This window comes from Egretta garzetta, unplaced genomic scaffold (genome assembly GCF_000687185.1).
Source record: "Egretta garzetta isolate BGI_Z169 unplaced genomic scaffold, ASM68718v1 scaffold166, whole genome shotgun sequence".
Classification (NCBI taxonomy): domain Eukaryota; kingdom Metazoa; phylum Chordata; class Aves; order Pelecaniformes; family Ardeidae; genus Egretta; species Egretta garzetta.
This window is the reverse complement of record NW_009260133.1, coordinates 559,919-574,377: the sequence shown is the minus strand read 5'-3', so window position 1 is coordinate 574,377 and position 14,459 is coordinate 559,919. Positions and strand designations below refer to the sequence as shown.

The following is a 14,459-nucleotide window of genomic DNA, read 5'->3' as shown; positions in this document are numbered from 1 at the left end:
AGATTTTGAGAGCCAGCACCTTTCAAGGCACTGCCAAGCAGCAGTGAAAAACACTGCTGAGCAATGTGAGCCTAATTATTAATGGCAGTGTTTTCTGTTCAAATAATGAAATTAGGGTGCTTCATGTCTCTTGCACAGTACTCTTTCAACAGCTAGAGGCAGGAATGGCAGAATGGAGTTGTCACTTTTGCATTAGTTCAGGGTGGTGTAGCAGGTACGAGTGGACGGTTAGCCCTGACTGGGGGACGGGGCAGCACAGCACGATGTACGTGGGATCGCTGGCAGTGGCTGCAGAGCACTGCTTAACCAGGCAGCTCGTGCCAAGTTGACTTGGCGCTGTGGTAGTTGGATGTTCATATGAAAGCTCCCCCCAGCGTGAAGTGTAGCCTCCTGCTGCGGTCGATACCAAACTAAGAAGGTCATAGTAGATCTGGTCTTGGGGCTCTTCTCAGGGAGGAGTGTCCTGCTATGAAGAAAATGCTGCGGCCCAGTGTGTAAAGCTCATCAATATTCGTGCTTTGATTGATTAATGGAGCTGGAAACTCCTCATGCATCTTATGATTGTTGGCATTATTGCTGAGATACATCTGTAGTCTATCTGCTCCAGTGCAGAGCCATGTTCTTTCATGGCAATCTTAGTTTGATGGAATCCCTGCATAATTTTTATTTATTTATTTTTTTCTGTAGGGAAGAGGTATGTAAAAAAACAAGAGAAAGGGTCAATGAACCTCTAAAGCCTGATATTTTGAATTTGATAAGGCCCCAAATTCTGAGCTGTTTTAAAATGTCTGTTCCCTATTAGACTTGTGCAATATGTCAGTAACTCTTTTGAAACATGACTGCGTATTTATCTCCAGTATGTGTTTTCTAGTTGCACCTGCCCTGGCACGTGACAGAAACAAGCATCTGCAATCATTAATGCCTTGGGGTCAATGTAGCTGCAAAAAAGGGTAAACTTGTGCCATTGTGCTTGTAATAAAATTGCCTGCTAAGTTACAATTCTTGACCATGAGTTTTGGTGATGGTTTATGGACAGAAGAATGCCCAGTGCTTTTTCTAATATCTGGATCCAAATATTTTGTCACTTACAAAAATGTTCTGTTCGATAACTTCTGTCAAAAAATATCAGTCGGAGTTTTGAGAATATGAAAACTAAAAAAAAAAAATTAGAATTCTGTCAATATTCTAAATTCTAATTATCATTGAAACAAAGCTCTATGAAATGCATTTTTGGAGTAAATTTAAGGAAGGTAAATATTTGAAGGTCTATAAATGGATTTTTAAAGCATAGGAAAACAGAATGTTTTAAGGATTGCAAGATGATAAATTGAAAATATCAATTTCTATGAAGTCAGCTAATTTGATCTGGGACTTCAAACAGCTTGACTGTTGAAGTGCACGTGTTTAAGATTGTATGGGTACTTTAACTTGATATTTCTTTATCCCTTAACACATTTCAGTTTTAAAAAAAAAATTAACCTTGACTCTGAATCTTTTGAATTAATTTATTCTGGGGAAAAGATAGTATTTTTACAATACTTTTCCCCTTAGGTGTCTCTTTAATATACACTTGATATAGCTTGTTTCCAATTCAAGATAATGCTCATGCGCGAGTCCTTTTTAAGCTTTAAATTGAACGCTAGAGAACAGATCATGTGATATTGTTAATGAATTTGAGAAATTTAGCATTGATCTTAAATTCCCTTTTTATTTCATGTTTTTAAATCAGGTGAAGCAGTGTACTTTTGGCTGCTTTGTGCTGTAATGGAGCAAATGCAAAGCAGCTGGAAGCTCTCAGGTATGCAGGAAGGTTTAAAGCCTGTGCCTGTTGCCAATGCAGCCCAGCTGTTGTGTGGCTGTGAATCTTGCCCTTGCTTTTCCATGTGTGGTCAGACCTCTCATGCAGCTGGGATGAGTTAAGATCAACGAGAACTTAATCTACATATTTTGATAGGAACCTTCATGTTGCTGGTGGTGGGAGTCTTGGAATTGCCACACGCAGAGTAGCTAGTGTGTGCCAGGTAATGATAGGTGATGTGATGTCTACGTTTACTTAAGACACCAGCCCTATTCAGCTGTCTGCTAGTTAACAGTAATGCAAACTTAGGTATATGTTATTGGTGAAAATGCTTTTTCTTTTTTTTTTTTTTCCTGAAACTTGCATATTATAACTTTGTATCAGAGAACTTGGAATCTTTCATTGTTGTATTTAAAATCAAATGTATTGATTTTCAGGTCTCAACAGAGTGGTAGTCTGTGTCTCTAAATCTTTTTCTACAATGCACAGCCGAAGGATTTTGAATTTTACCAGTGCACAGACAGCTGTGATCTTCATAATCGGTTTGTGTGGGTGTCGGCATTCAGCTCTCCAATGAAATTTGTCAGAAAAGAAATGAGAAACTGAATGAGATGGGAATTAAAGCAGAAAGTTGGCTGTATAGATGATTTAGCAGTAATCTAATGTGTAGCTAATTGGCTGGTATCCAAATTGTGCTTCTGATTGTTTGTTTTCCTCTGGGGAAGAATGTTATTGAATACTAGATGACTGCTTCCCTAAAGGAAGATACCATAAGCTTCATGTCTAGGTATTTTTTTCTAACATCAATTTTTATCTTGTATGGCATAACTGTTTCTTACATTATGCACGTGGATCATGATATTAAAACTAAAAATGTTGGATTGTAGCAGCAAAATGCTGGCCATGTGTAGGCCAGCAGGAGTTTTGCAATTTACGTTATTAGTGCCAGATTTTAACTTTACGTTGTTACATATTAGATGAATTTTTAATGTTTAACTTTTGGTTGTCATCCATAGCATACTTGTTAGTCAGCAGAATGCAAAAGGGATGTTTTGCCAAAAAAAAAAAAAAAGTTTATTTAGGTCTTCATGGACTTATGCTGCTGGAGTCAGATTGAAAACTTTGTCTCCAAGGAAAGTCTGCTGGAAGGTTGTGAAATTACATTAAATATCTAAAGTACTCCAGTCAAATCACAAGTTAATTATGTCAGTGAGGGAAAGCAAAACACTGGAAAGGAAGGAGATATAACAAATTTATTTATTTATTTATTTACTATTCCAAATTATAATTTTACTTTCTCTTCTTTGGGATTACGTTTTACTTACGTCAACTGTCAGTCAGATGGAAAAGTTCACCAAAGTCAGTGGAACGTTTAGGAGTGAACTCTCAGCAGTTTCTATAAAGGTGTTGGCCTCTGCTTTTTACTGGATTTTTTCATACGATTATTGGTGAAATACGATTTTATTTGGCAGAAAGCGTTTAGAATATCAGTATGAATGATCTTGCTTTATTTAGAATGTGTTCTAAGATTGTTACTTGCATGAGTAGTAACTCTGAGAATAGTCAGTATGATTTTAATCTCACACCTGTGCAAGATGCTGCATTTTGTGCCATACCCCGGGGTTAAGCTGTGAGCAAACATGCTGCCAAAATTTTTCCTTTGGAAATCAGGCAGCTAAAGCACCTTAAGGAGGCCTTTGTCCCGTGGGTTTAAAAACTGAAATATGCCTTAAGCATTGTGCCAAGTGGAGTTCCTGTCTTCCGTGCCCCAGCTGCAGCAGGAAGGATCTTGTAGGGGATGTTTTGGGGGACAAAAATAATGTGACAGTCTATGGGATGTTTGTGGAGCTGTCAGTATAAGCTGCAGAGATAACCATTGTTTATACCTGTTATGGAGGAACAAGCGAAGAGTGGTTGGTTGGGGTGTTTTTTGCAAAGATAAAATTTATTGTGCCTGTAGTAAATGTTCATCCCTTATATCGGTATGTTCTGATTTTTAGCTCAACATAAGTCAGTATTTGTTTTTCATAGCAGTTCATACCCACAGTCCAAGGATTTTTGAAAGTGGAACTACGGATTCTTTATCATGCCTTTGTATTGGAACGATGGTACCATTCTGTGTGTGTGCGTGCCTAAAATCATAATTGCATGTGCTTGTGTCCTATAGCTGTTGCAAAAGTGTATGTATTGTATATCCCATCAACTGATGGTGCTTGCTTTAATTCTTTGAATAATAGCTGCTTGGGAGTAATCAGTATTAGCAGGTTTTAAAAGTATTTCAGGACTTGTTTAAGGTATGATTTTTTTTTTTAATTTTTATTTTTTATATTAGGTGGCCTGGCTTTAGCTCAAGTACTATTTTTTTATGTGAAATACCTGGTTCTCTATGGTGTTCCTGCCCTTCTCCTTCAAATGGATGGACTCAAACCTCCAGCTCTGCCTTGCTGTGTGAGCCTGATGCACAGTTTCACCAAAATGTGGAGGTTAGTCATTATTGCTTTTTAGACAGTTTATTACTGATATGCGGCAGTTGGTGTATAAGAATGTGCATGTGTGCGTTCATGGTCACATAAATGCTTGCTTTTGTGTCCTCGTGCTTTTTCTCTCACCCCCATGATTCATCTTTGGCACTTTCTAAATGAACTTCAATTTGATGGTTACTTTTTTCACACTGCAGAGGGTAGAGGCAAGCATCCCCCCTTTGAGCAATTTCATCCTCTTAATTAGTAGAATTAGGCTCAGCCTACATAGCTTCGCTAACACAGCAGTTATTTTTTCCAGATATCTATTAAATGGTTCATTTTTCAGTCTTGGTCTAAACCCTACGTTTCAGATAGATATTCTTCCAGAGAAGGAAAAGAAATGCTTGATTAATCACCCTATGAGGAAAGCTGTAGTTACACCACTTCAATATGTAGAGTCATGCAGTAGAGAGTGTCTTCAACACATTAAAAATACTATGAAAAATGGTAATTATTTATAATGTAGGATGACTTTCTGGATCCCTTTTTCTTTTAAAGAGTTTCAGTGCAATATTTCACAAAAAAAGTATCGGTTTTGAATCTTGTGGTCGCTTTAAATCAGCATTTGCTGAAGTATTTTCCCTGAAGACTGTCTCCCAGATGGATTCTGCTTGCTGTATAGCCTGTGTCTAACAGTGGATTTGCTTGACTTCTCCCCACCATTGTTTTCCTCTGTACTATTCCTGGTTTCTTCAGTCTCTGGGATGCTGCACCCCAGACTTTTAGAAACATTACCTAAAATGATTTAGACTTGTTGGATTTTTGGTGCAGAGACTTCTCTTGCGTTGTGTTAGCGCGGAGCCTAACACAACGGTGCTTACCCTTTTTGGTCTCTGATTGCTTTGTGATGTGAATAAAGCTTTTTCATTTTAGTCATAAAAACAGCGGGCATGCTATTATCAGAGCTTTATTGGATGAGATTTTAATTTCGTTTTCGGCTTGAAGCTAATTGTAACAAGAAGGCTTTATAGTTTATAATAGTTGGCAACTGTAGGTATACAGTATTCAAAGAAATGCAGCAGAAATAGAGTGCAGAAAACAGATGAACTGTTAAAAATTATTTGAGCTACTAGCAAATTCCTTGGTTTAAATTCTCTTTCAGAATTTGAAACTGAACTTATGACCTACAGAGTTAATATAGAAATCTGTGGTTTTTACCAGGCACTCTCCTGAGAGCAACATCTTTTGGCCTGCTGGCCCTTGCAAGCAGAGTTGCAAACAGCAGCGTTTTTTTTGTTTCCTCCTCTCCCAGTTATTATTCCAGGGAATCTGTGTATTGCTCTGGAGGTGCCAAATGAAATTGAACTTCAGCGCAAATCCTAATGATGCTGCTGTGTCAGGTAGTTGTAACAGTGGGTGAAAATGTACTCTGCACCTGCAAAGATGTGTGGAGTATCACAGTAAAAACATCGGGTATTTTTTAAAAAAATATTCGTAACTGTTATCTCGTAAGAAAATTGAAACTAGTATCTAAGCAGAAAGTTTTAACTATTTTTTTTTTACAGAAGGAAAAAAGGTCAACTGCTGATATTTACCATTTGCTGAAGTAGTTCATTCATATATGTATCAAATATATGTATCAAACATTCACTGCCAGAAATAACAGAATTATCTCATACATGGGATTTCTTTGTTTGCTTTGAAGGTTTAAAAAAATCAGTTCATGTACAGCTGACTTGATTTCTTGCTCTCAAAGCCATGCGGACAGTAGAATTTCCTATGCCTGCTAGTGAATTATGGGTCATTCTCTGTTATCTAAGAAATCTCATGTAGCTTGCCCTCTGAATCCCTGAATTATGACGACTTTATGCCTTTACAGTTAAACTCTTCAATCACTGCTACCCAGAGGCTTTGCAGTCTTTTTATGTGTTTTGGTATGTTATATAGGAATGTCAGTGTTAGATGTGGGAATAGCTTTTGGTTCTAAACTGTATGATGGCCTGAACAGACTCCATCATAAAATGGTAGCCTGGTAAAACTTATTAAAGGCTCCTAGGGCCAGCTTGGGGAATGGAGTGGGGTGGGATGAACCAGATGACATGGATTGCACCACTGTTACCTGCTGGCTGGCACTGGGGAGACTGCTTGGAAAAACATGCTTGTTTGTGCTTGGCTTGCTCTTACCTGTCTTGCTGGTGTCCACTTTAGGGTGCTCTCAGAAACAGGGTATTATGCTAGCTAAGCTTTCGGAAGACCCAATATTGCTATTTTTATGTCTGAAAGCTATTAGCAGTGCAGGTTTTGAAGTGGAGAAGGTAGCCTGAAGAGAAAGATGGCATGAATGTCACAACGTAAGGAGTACAAGTATGCTACTGAGGAGTCTTCCACCACCACCTGGTGTCCTTTGAGCATAACAGCAAAGCTTTTGATCTGATGCATCCAGACCAGTGTCACTTATAATCAGTACATGCTGACATAATTCACTGTGTGATACAGCAGGTGGAAGAGCTTTCAATCAGGAAGGTAAGAAAGATACCGACAGTGGGTCTAAAATGTCTCTGGAGCTGAAAAGCAAAGCATGTATTAGAAAAACAAATCGGGTACTCTGCCTCCCTATTGATGGTACTAAACAATAAATCAAATTGTGTCCATTCAAACTTGAAAATAAAAGGCTTTAATTAAAAGGAGTTATCAACTTCATAGTAGATTCTGCCTAATTTGCATTTTGTTTTATCAAGACAATCTCTTGAGTCAAAAAATTAGCAATCTTGTTTACTGTCTCAAGACAAATACAGGTGTTGAATGTATTACTGTGGTTTCATTTTACTGGAATATCATTATCTTGCTAAATATGTGGCTGCATAGCTAAGAAATGCATAATAAATTTATTACTATTCAAAAGCTTGATCATAGCTGTAAAAAAGAGGTTCTGAGCTCCTCATTTCCAGATAGGGCAGCAATTCAGTGACACACCAACTTAGAGTTTTTAATGTCTGCTTTATCTTAAGTCATGAGAAATTAAAACTTGGTTTTTGTTACCAAAGTTAAAAGCACAGTAGTGAATCATGTGAGAGCAACCAATGTTGCTGGAAATCTTTAAGTGCTTTTAAAGAATTGGTCAAAGCTAATGTCTGCCATACAACTTCTCGCGTGGAGGAGTGAATTGCGTAGTGCAACTGGAAAAAGTGCTACTGCTGAAACTAGTAAATTAGTTCAAGATGGAAAAATACCCTGGTGGAGGAGTAAGGGTGTGGAAACTACAGAAACATTAGATAGCACGCAACTACATCCTATATCAATTTTGATATATCAGTAAATTACTTTGGCAATGTATTCCATAAAGAAGCTTGTCAGTTTCTAAATTAGGACAACGTTTAGCAGAGATGCCATTCATGGGGAGAAAAAAATAAATCATGTTTCCATACTATGTTACTGAGTGTGGCGGGTGCTCTTCTGCAAAGACGTTGGACACCTTGATCAGATGTGTTTTGACATGCTGTCAGAACAGCATGGCATAAGAAACCAGTTATCTCTGGTCATAGACTGGTAGGAAATGTGCAGACACACAACTCCTACTCTTCTCTGCCTTTCCACCTTAAAGTTTGCATACTCCCAAGTATCTTATCCCAAAATAATTTGGAGACAAGTGTGTTGGGGACAAATTGTGCTAAAACTTTATGTATGTTTAATATAGGTTAGCATCAGCAAGGGTAGAGGTTCCTCAGGAAGGCAGTAATATTTGAAAGGTAAATTTCACAGGAAACAGTATTTTGTCCAGAATAAAGAAAAGGAAGTTGAAGAACTGCTGCCATATAAAAATAATGCAATGATGGAGAAAGGTCTGGCCATTTTCAACTACCATGCTGGAAGTTCTAGATTCCACCTCGTATTAACATCCTGATTCTTGACCAGACAGGAGTCTGATGTAAGTCACACACGCCTGACACCCCCCCCCATTTTCTTGCATGCTAGTGGATGGACTGGGAGGGTTGTATTTTGCGTGCGCACACACACATACACACTTTTATATTAACATAAGTTTATCCCATAGATGTTTTGGTGACATCTAAAAAGGGGATCTGGGTTATGATTTGAAAGAAATTGTCTGCAATTCAATCTGGTTTACCTGCCTCATTATTGCAAAAGCCTTGCTTGCCTGATACAAGAAAAGTGGTCTATATGCAAGATCTTGGTGAATTACTCTAAATTATGGATTAGAATTTTGCTGTAGGCTAATCACATTCTCTGCTATAACTACGCCATAGAAAATTGATCTATAAATGAAAATATAATCTCATCTGCATCTGTTTCTTCCTCACCCTGATACTTTTTGCCTACTTCCACTATTCTTGAAACCTTTCCCCCTCTGGAAACAGTTCCTTGTGTATGCCTTATCAGAAAGGACTGTACAGGGTATTTTCGCTTCCTTTCAGATTCTCTTCTGGGAAGACAAGTCTGATATTGATGTTATGTGTGAGTTTGAGCACAAGAGATCACTGTGACCACATACAGTAATTTTGGAATTACGAATAGCAAGCAAAAACTCGACTATCTCTTAATTCTGGCTTAAACACTCAATAGTTTTTGCATCTAATTGCCTGTTCTTAGTTTGCAGTGCAGACTAGAATAGATTTTTAAACAAGGAAAAAGGATTTTCTGTCCTATAGGGAAAAAAAGCAGTTATTTAAGTCCATTTTCACCTGTGCTTCTCATGGTCTCAGCCCAGTTTATTATGTCCCTTCTCTGGACTTTGATATTTGTATTGGAATAAATAATTTTGGGAGTTAACTTATTAAATATATCAAGATGAGTAAGTTTCTGAAAAGCTTTATGTTATAAGGTATCATTAAGGAAACTTAAGATCAGAAATAGTGTCTTCTGTCACTGCTTGATTTGGGAACCTTGCCTCCTTAAATTCCCAAATAGCCAATGTCTGGCACAAATTAACATGAACATAATTGTCCAGCTGTAACGATGCTACATCTATGTGCAGTTAGGATGACATCCCTGCCTCTGGGCTGAGGAAAAGGTGCCGTTACAAGTTTAGGGGCCTGTACTCTAACAAAGTCCTGTGGAAGGCTCTTGCTTTCCATTTGCATATTGTAGTGCTCGTTTGCTGTGGTGGTTCTGGATAAGTTGACAGGTGGCCTGAAATTTGAGATAGATTTTCTCCCTAAATTTCTCCTTCTTGAGAGTTTTGTTATCTGATTATATGCTAGTAATAACAGCAAATTGCTGTCGTGCAACCTGTCATTTGGAGGTAATTGCAGGGCAAAAAGGAAGGATGCTAAGTGATGGGTCGTAAACTCCTTCCAGGACTTCCATGGCAGGTATCCTCAGGAGCCAGTTAAGTTACAAATTGCTGAAAAGTTTGCAGGAGGGAAGGGAGAGGCAAGCAATGAAAAGGAACTCCACGCATCTCCATGGCAGTGTGAAGAAGGGATTCAGTGCGAATCACGCAGACCCTCATTGAAATTTGAATGGCACATCCAGATTTGTGGCTTAGACCTTGCTGTGGGCTTCCCAAAGCTGCAGGAGGACCTTCGTTGGGGTTCTGTGCCTGGGGAGAGGATGCTGTCTGAGGATCAGAGCGGGGATGCTGGGCCAAGCCTCCTTGTGCTGTGAACACAGAATCTCACTTTAAGTGCTATAAATGGTTTAGCAGTCAGCTTCAAGAGGATCAGGTATTTTGAGGTGATTTGTCTGGTATCTATCCTATCGTTTTAGACAGCTATGTTTTTGAAAGCTCTCTACTCCATGCCGCTGGGACTTACCCAGAACTGAGACACAAGAAAAGGAAGGACAGGCTTATGCATACTTCCCTTTCCTCTGGAGATTAGGAGTGTCACTTCTGTCACTTCCAGCCTTTGATATTTTCGAAGAAAAAGTTGTCCGGTGTGTTTTAGTGTATCGGGTAAAACAAAAATGTCTTTTAATGATCTAGCTTCTTACTAGTTTTAATCTTAAAAAATGTTAATGCTGCAGCATTTTTATTTACAAATCAATAGGCATCTTTTCCCCACCCTGTATTTTGAGATGATCTCTTAAATATGAAAAAAGATTCTTTAAAAGGGTAGCTGGATTAAACAGAATTACACCCCCAGTGTTGAAATGGCCTAGTGCTCATGCAAAAGGGGAAGTTGTATTGAAATCTTAAGAACTGAAGAAAACAATAATGCCAAAGTGTGTAGAAGTCCAAATACATCAACATCCATGAGCCACGTTGAGCCTTCTTTTGAGAACCTTAACACCCTGAAGTCATAAGATTTGAGTTTGGGTGTCCTGTCTGGACAAGTATACTGAATAGGATTCCAGTTCAGTAGTAAAAATAATCTGCATAAGAACACTTTGGTCATGGAAAGCTTGTGTTTGCATATATTTGTGGATGGTGTGCTTTAAAAAGCTTGAAGAATGTAAGTTTTCATTCTTGAGAAGCTTTTTACATAGTCTTTGAAGACACTGGGCGAGAGTCTCAGAAAGGAAAGGGCTGTTTTGGTGTGGGGTTTTTTTTTTTCTCCTTCTGTTGGTACGTAAGGACTCAGGTTGAATGTAAGGCAGGTCTTGCTGTATGTCCTTGCCACCTACAACCCCTGTGGTACTTCTAAGCAGTATGCTCCTGTGTGAAATACACACCTTACTCTGGGGAGTCACAGCTGGAGTCAGGGTGGCTTTTTGGAGAGGAGAGCCCTCCTTAGGAAAGCCATAGAGTTACATGTAACCTTTAAATGTTACATCTGCTTGCCCAGATCAGAATACTTAAGCTGCTTGCCCAAAAGTTGGGCATTTAATTGCAGAATTTTAGTAGCAGAATAACTTGTTTCCAAGTTGAAAAATAACACTTTTCCTGATTTACTTACCACTTGTATTTTTCATTAATTGTGATGCTTAAAGCCGAGCATTGATCTGTGACACATTATTTTTAGCTAATATGTCACCTGAATATATGAAAGACGCTTTAGTTCTGGACTCGCCAATAGAGACAAAAGATTTAACTGCTTTTGACATCAACCAAATTAGTGCATGCCACAGTTCTTATCTACTGTACAGCTCAATTTGCTGGTTATATTAAAACTTTAAAAGGCTCCTTAAATCTCTTCAGTAGAAGAAAAAAATAAATCTATTATTTGTGTCTTTGAAGTGTAAAAAGAGGCAATAATGAAGCATCCTAATCCTTCTTGGGTCTAAATTGCATAATTACTGGAAATTTATTTGCATAGTGGCTGCTTTGTTACTGCAATTTGAAATTGCTGGGCTTTTTTAACAAACAAGCTAAGCCCACCTACTGCTGATCACCTGCGAAGCCCATTCTTCACAGTATTTGACATGAGCTCTGCATAGATATGAACTATTACTGCTCTTCGCATTTGGCAAACAGCACTCTGCCTGCTTGCAACCACTGTAGAAAATGAGTAATGGCTGTTAATAAACTTTGTTGTTCTGTTTGCAGCGAGGATAGGGATCTCATAGTAATTGGACAATCACGCTGCATTGCGAGAGTCTTGAGGAAAACTGAAGGAGAACTTACCCTATGGGAGTTTGCCACTAATGGGCATTAGGTTTCATGCACTCTCCATGAGCTACCACAGGCTTTTGAAGAATCAGGGAACGTGTAAAATTAAAGTAATATTTCTTCCAAAGGGTCCTAGGAGAGATTAACAGAATACAAATGAGACTTGCACTTTTTAAGAAAGTGTCTGCTGAACTATATCACCAAGCTCCAATGTGATGGGTGTGTGAGAAACAGCACTAGTTTCTTGTCTTAAAGCCTCTGAAGTAGGCAGACCTGTGTGTACTCTTAGATTAACACTGGTAATGACTGATGCTTGCTTAAAGTTCTGCTTGTCTCTCTGGCCAAGAGATTGTGGGGCTGGGGGAATGTCGCTGCCTGGAATCGTTAAAACTTTCCTCAGGCTTTCTGATATAATACAAGTTGTGTGTTTAAATTGAAATGAAACAACAAAACATATGAGATCATGGATCCAATTTGTAGGCTGGAGGCCACTAGCAGTTTGTGAAGTCTTTTTATGTGGTCCACAGGAAAACTTTCGCCTTGCGGCTGTCTTATTGTAGATTATTTTTGCTATGCAGGTCTCCAGCCTGAGGTCCCAGCTAATAACTGAAACTCCACAGTGAAGCTTTGGGACTTAGTGATATTTTCTACTCGGAGGTGAAGGTGTCTCTAACAAAATGTATACCAAAGTTGCACTGTATCCTGGATTATACAGGCTGTCCAGAGTCAGTCCAGGTATTTCTGCTTCCATTGAAATCAGTGAGGGTTTTGCTGCTGATTTTGACTGGGCCGGGATTTCACTGTGGAGTTCCACCATTCTCATAGGTATGGGAAGCCCTAGCTGGTTCCTGCGATGCGATGCAGGAATTACTTTGGAAGTAAAATGTTTAGGGTTTTCTGCGTTCAACTTTAAACTGGCCGTATTGGTGCTGAAGGGCTCTACAGCACTGAGCAGGAACTCCAGATGGAGGCATCTGGCACAGGCCGAACACAGTGGCAGCTTTGGTTATTCTAGTAATGGAGGAAACCAAAAGGCAGCTTGGTACTGTTGAATCATTCCAGAAAGAAACGGCACGGAAATTCAAAGTGTTTTATCTAAGCATGAAGTGTTAAAATTCCAGTTATGTCCTTAAGCAAGTGTCAGAGAATATGATGAAGATATCTTCATGTATATGCAAGTCCTGCTTTTTATTACTGGATCAAGAAATTGCTTGTCAAAGACATGATATAAAAGCATTTGACAGTCTTGTATTTTTTCTTTCAAATAACATAGATTTTTCTTTTTACTCTTAGCTGCATTTTTACATTGAGACGAAAGAAAGCTGTTACTACTAGACTGCTGCATTGCAGGTGGTTAAAACTTAAAATCAAAGCTCGCAAGCAAAAGACAGTCCATCGAAGCTTGAGATCTAGGCTTACGCAGGTTCTTAAGAGCTTGGTGTTTAAAAGAACACTGAATTCACTCAAACAAGAATTTTCTCATTGGGTTGAGCCAGGGTTTACTTCATGGTAAGTTGCAGGTTTAAGAGCAGAGGTGTTTTGGTTTTGCATAGGAAATTATGGGATTTGTTAGTGTTCAACTTGAAGGAATGCCAAAAGAACCCCATATATGTATTTGTTCCTGATTCCAATACCATATCAGTGGGCAGACTGTAAAATCTGTATGTGGGTGGAATTCACCACGTGTCTTGCACTAATTCAAAGGCTGAAGTGAAAAATGAGAGCTCCAAGAACATGCTTGTGTATGGCAAAAGAGTCTGCAGAAAATGTGGCAATATGACTTTCAAGGCTCAGTGTCCAAAAGCATATTCCATAGTTTGGGCAATGGATAAATCCAAACAGGTTGTTGTATTGGATTGGATCTCATTTTTCATCATGCATCTTTCCATCTTTATTTTAAAAACTAACAATAAACAGTGTGGGCTTTAGATGAATATTTTCAGTTTGCTTGCTGTATTTATTTCTACTGTAAAATATCTTCTGTGACAACAATAAACAGTCTGGGCTTCAGATGAATATTTTCAGTTTGCTTGCTGTATATTTTTTTTTTTTTCTATTTTAAGTTGTGCATCTGCTTTCTAAATAGTCTATCCTAGCATGGTGGCAGTTACATTATTTAGGAAGAAGTGTGCTGATTGTCACTGGAGAGACAAGCTTTGCTATGAAGGGGTAGGTTGCAAGCAAACTTGCAGAAAACAGTGTGTCTGAATCTGTGCAAGCTATAGACAGGCAAAAGTGTCTTTTTAGAAATATGGATGGCTTTCGCAGATCTTTATTTAATAATGAAGATGATGATGAATCAATTGGTAGCAGTCACTTCTTGAAAAATACTTATTCCACTTGGTAGGCATACCCCCCTAGGGGATTTGCTTTAACAAAGTTTTATAGTTCATTGAGACATTAAATAATAGCATTTACAAAACCTGCATATAGACTTTGCTATCTGCTTTCCCTGTAGGAATCTTATTCTTCAGACAAGACTCTAAAACATGTTTCAGATTTATGTTGCACACTTGTAATTCTTTGTAATTTGGAAGCTTTCATCTTTGAGGGATTGCCAGCTGGGGAGGTTGCCACAGGCAGCGTTGGAAGAAAGATGAGCAGAAATAGGACGATCCAGAAAAGTAGTTTAGAACTGCTGAATGGTGGGGCATCTGTCAGGGAAATTCCCTCATTTACTGAGCCTTTT

At 38.6% G+C, this 14,459-nt stretch overlaps 1 protein-coding gene across 1 annotated transcript in view; it reads left to right on the top strand.

The window, feature by feature from the left end:
* The window catches only part of HHAT (hedgehog acyltransferase), a 163,250-nt gene that overhangs the window by 17,359 nt on the left and 131,432 nt on the right, over window positions 1-14,459 (top strand). The window contains exon 7 of the mRNA XM_009641564.2: window positions 4,131-4,281. Coding sequence (XP_009639859.1) covers window positions 4,131-4,281 — 151 coding nt within the window. The remainder of the gene's footprint in view (window positions 1-4,130; window positions 4,282-14,459) is intronic.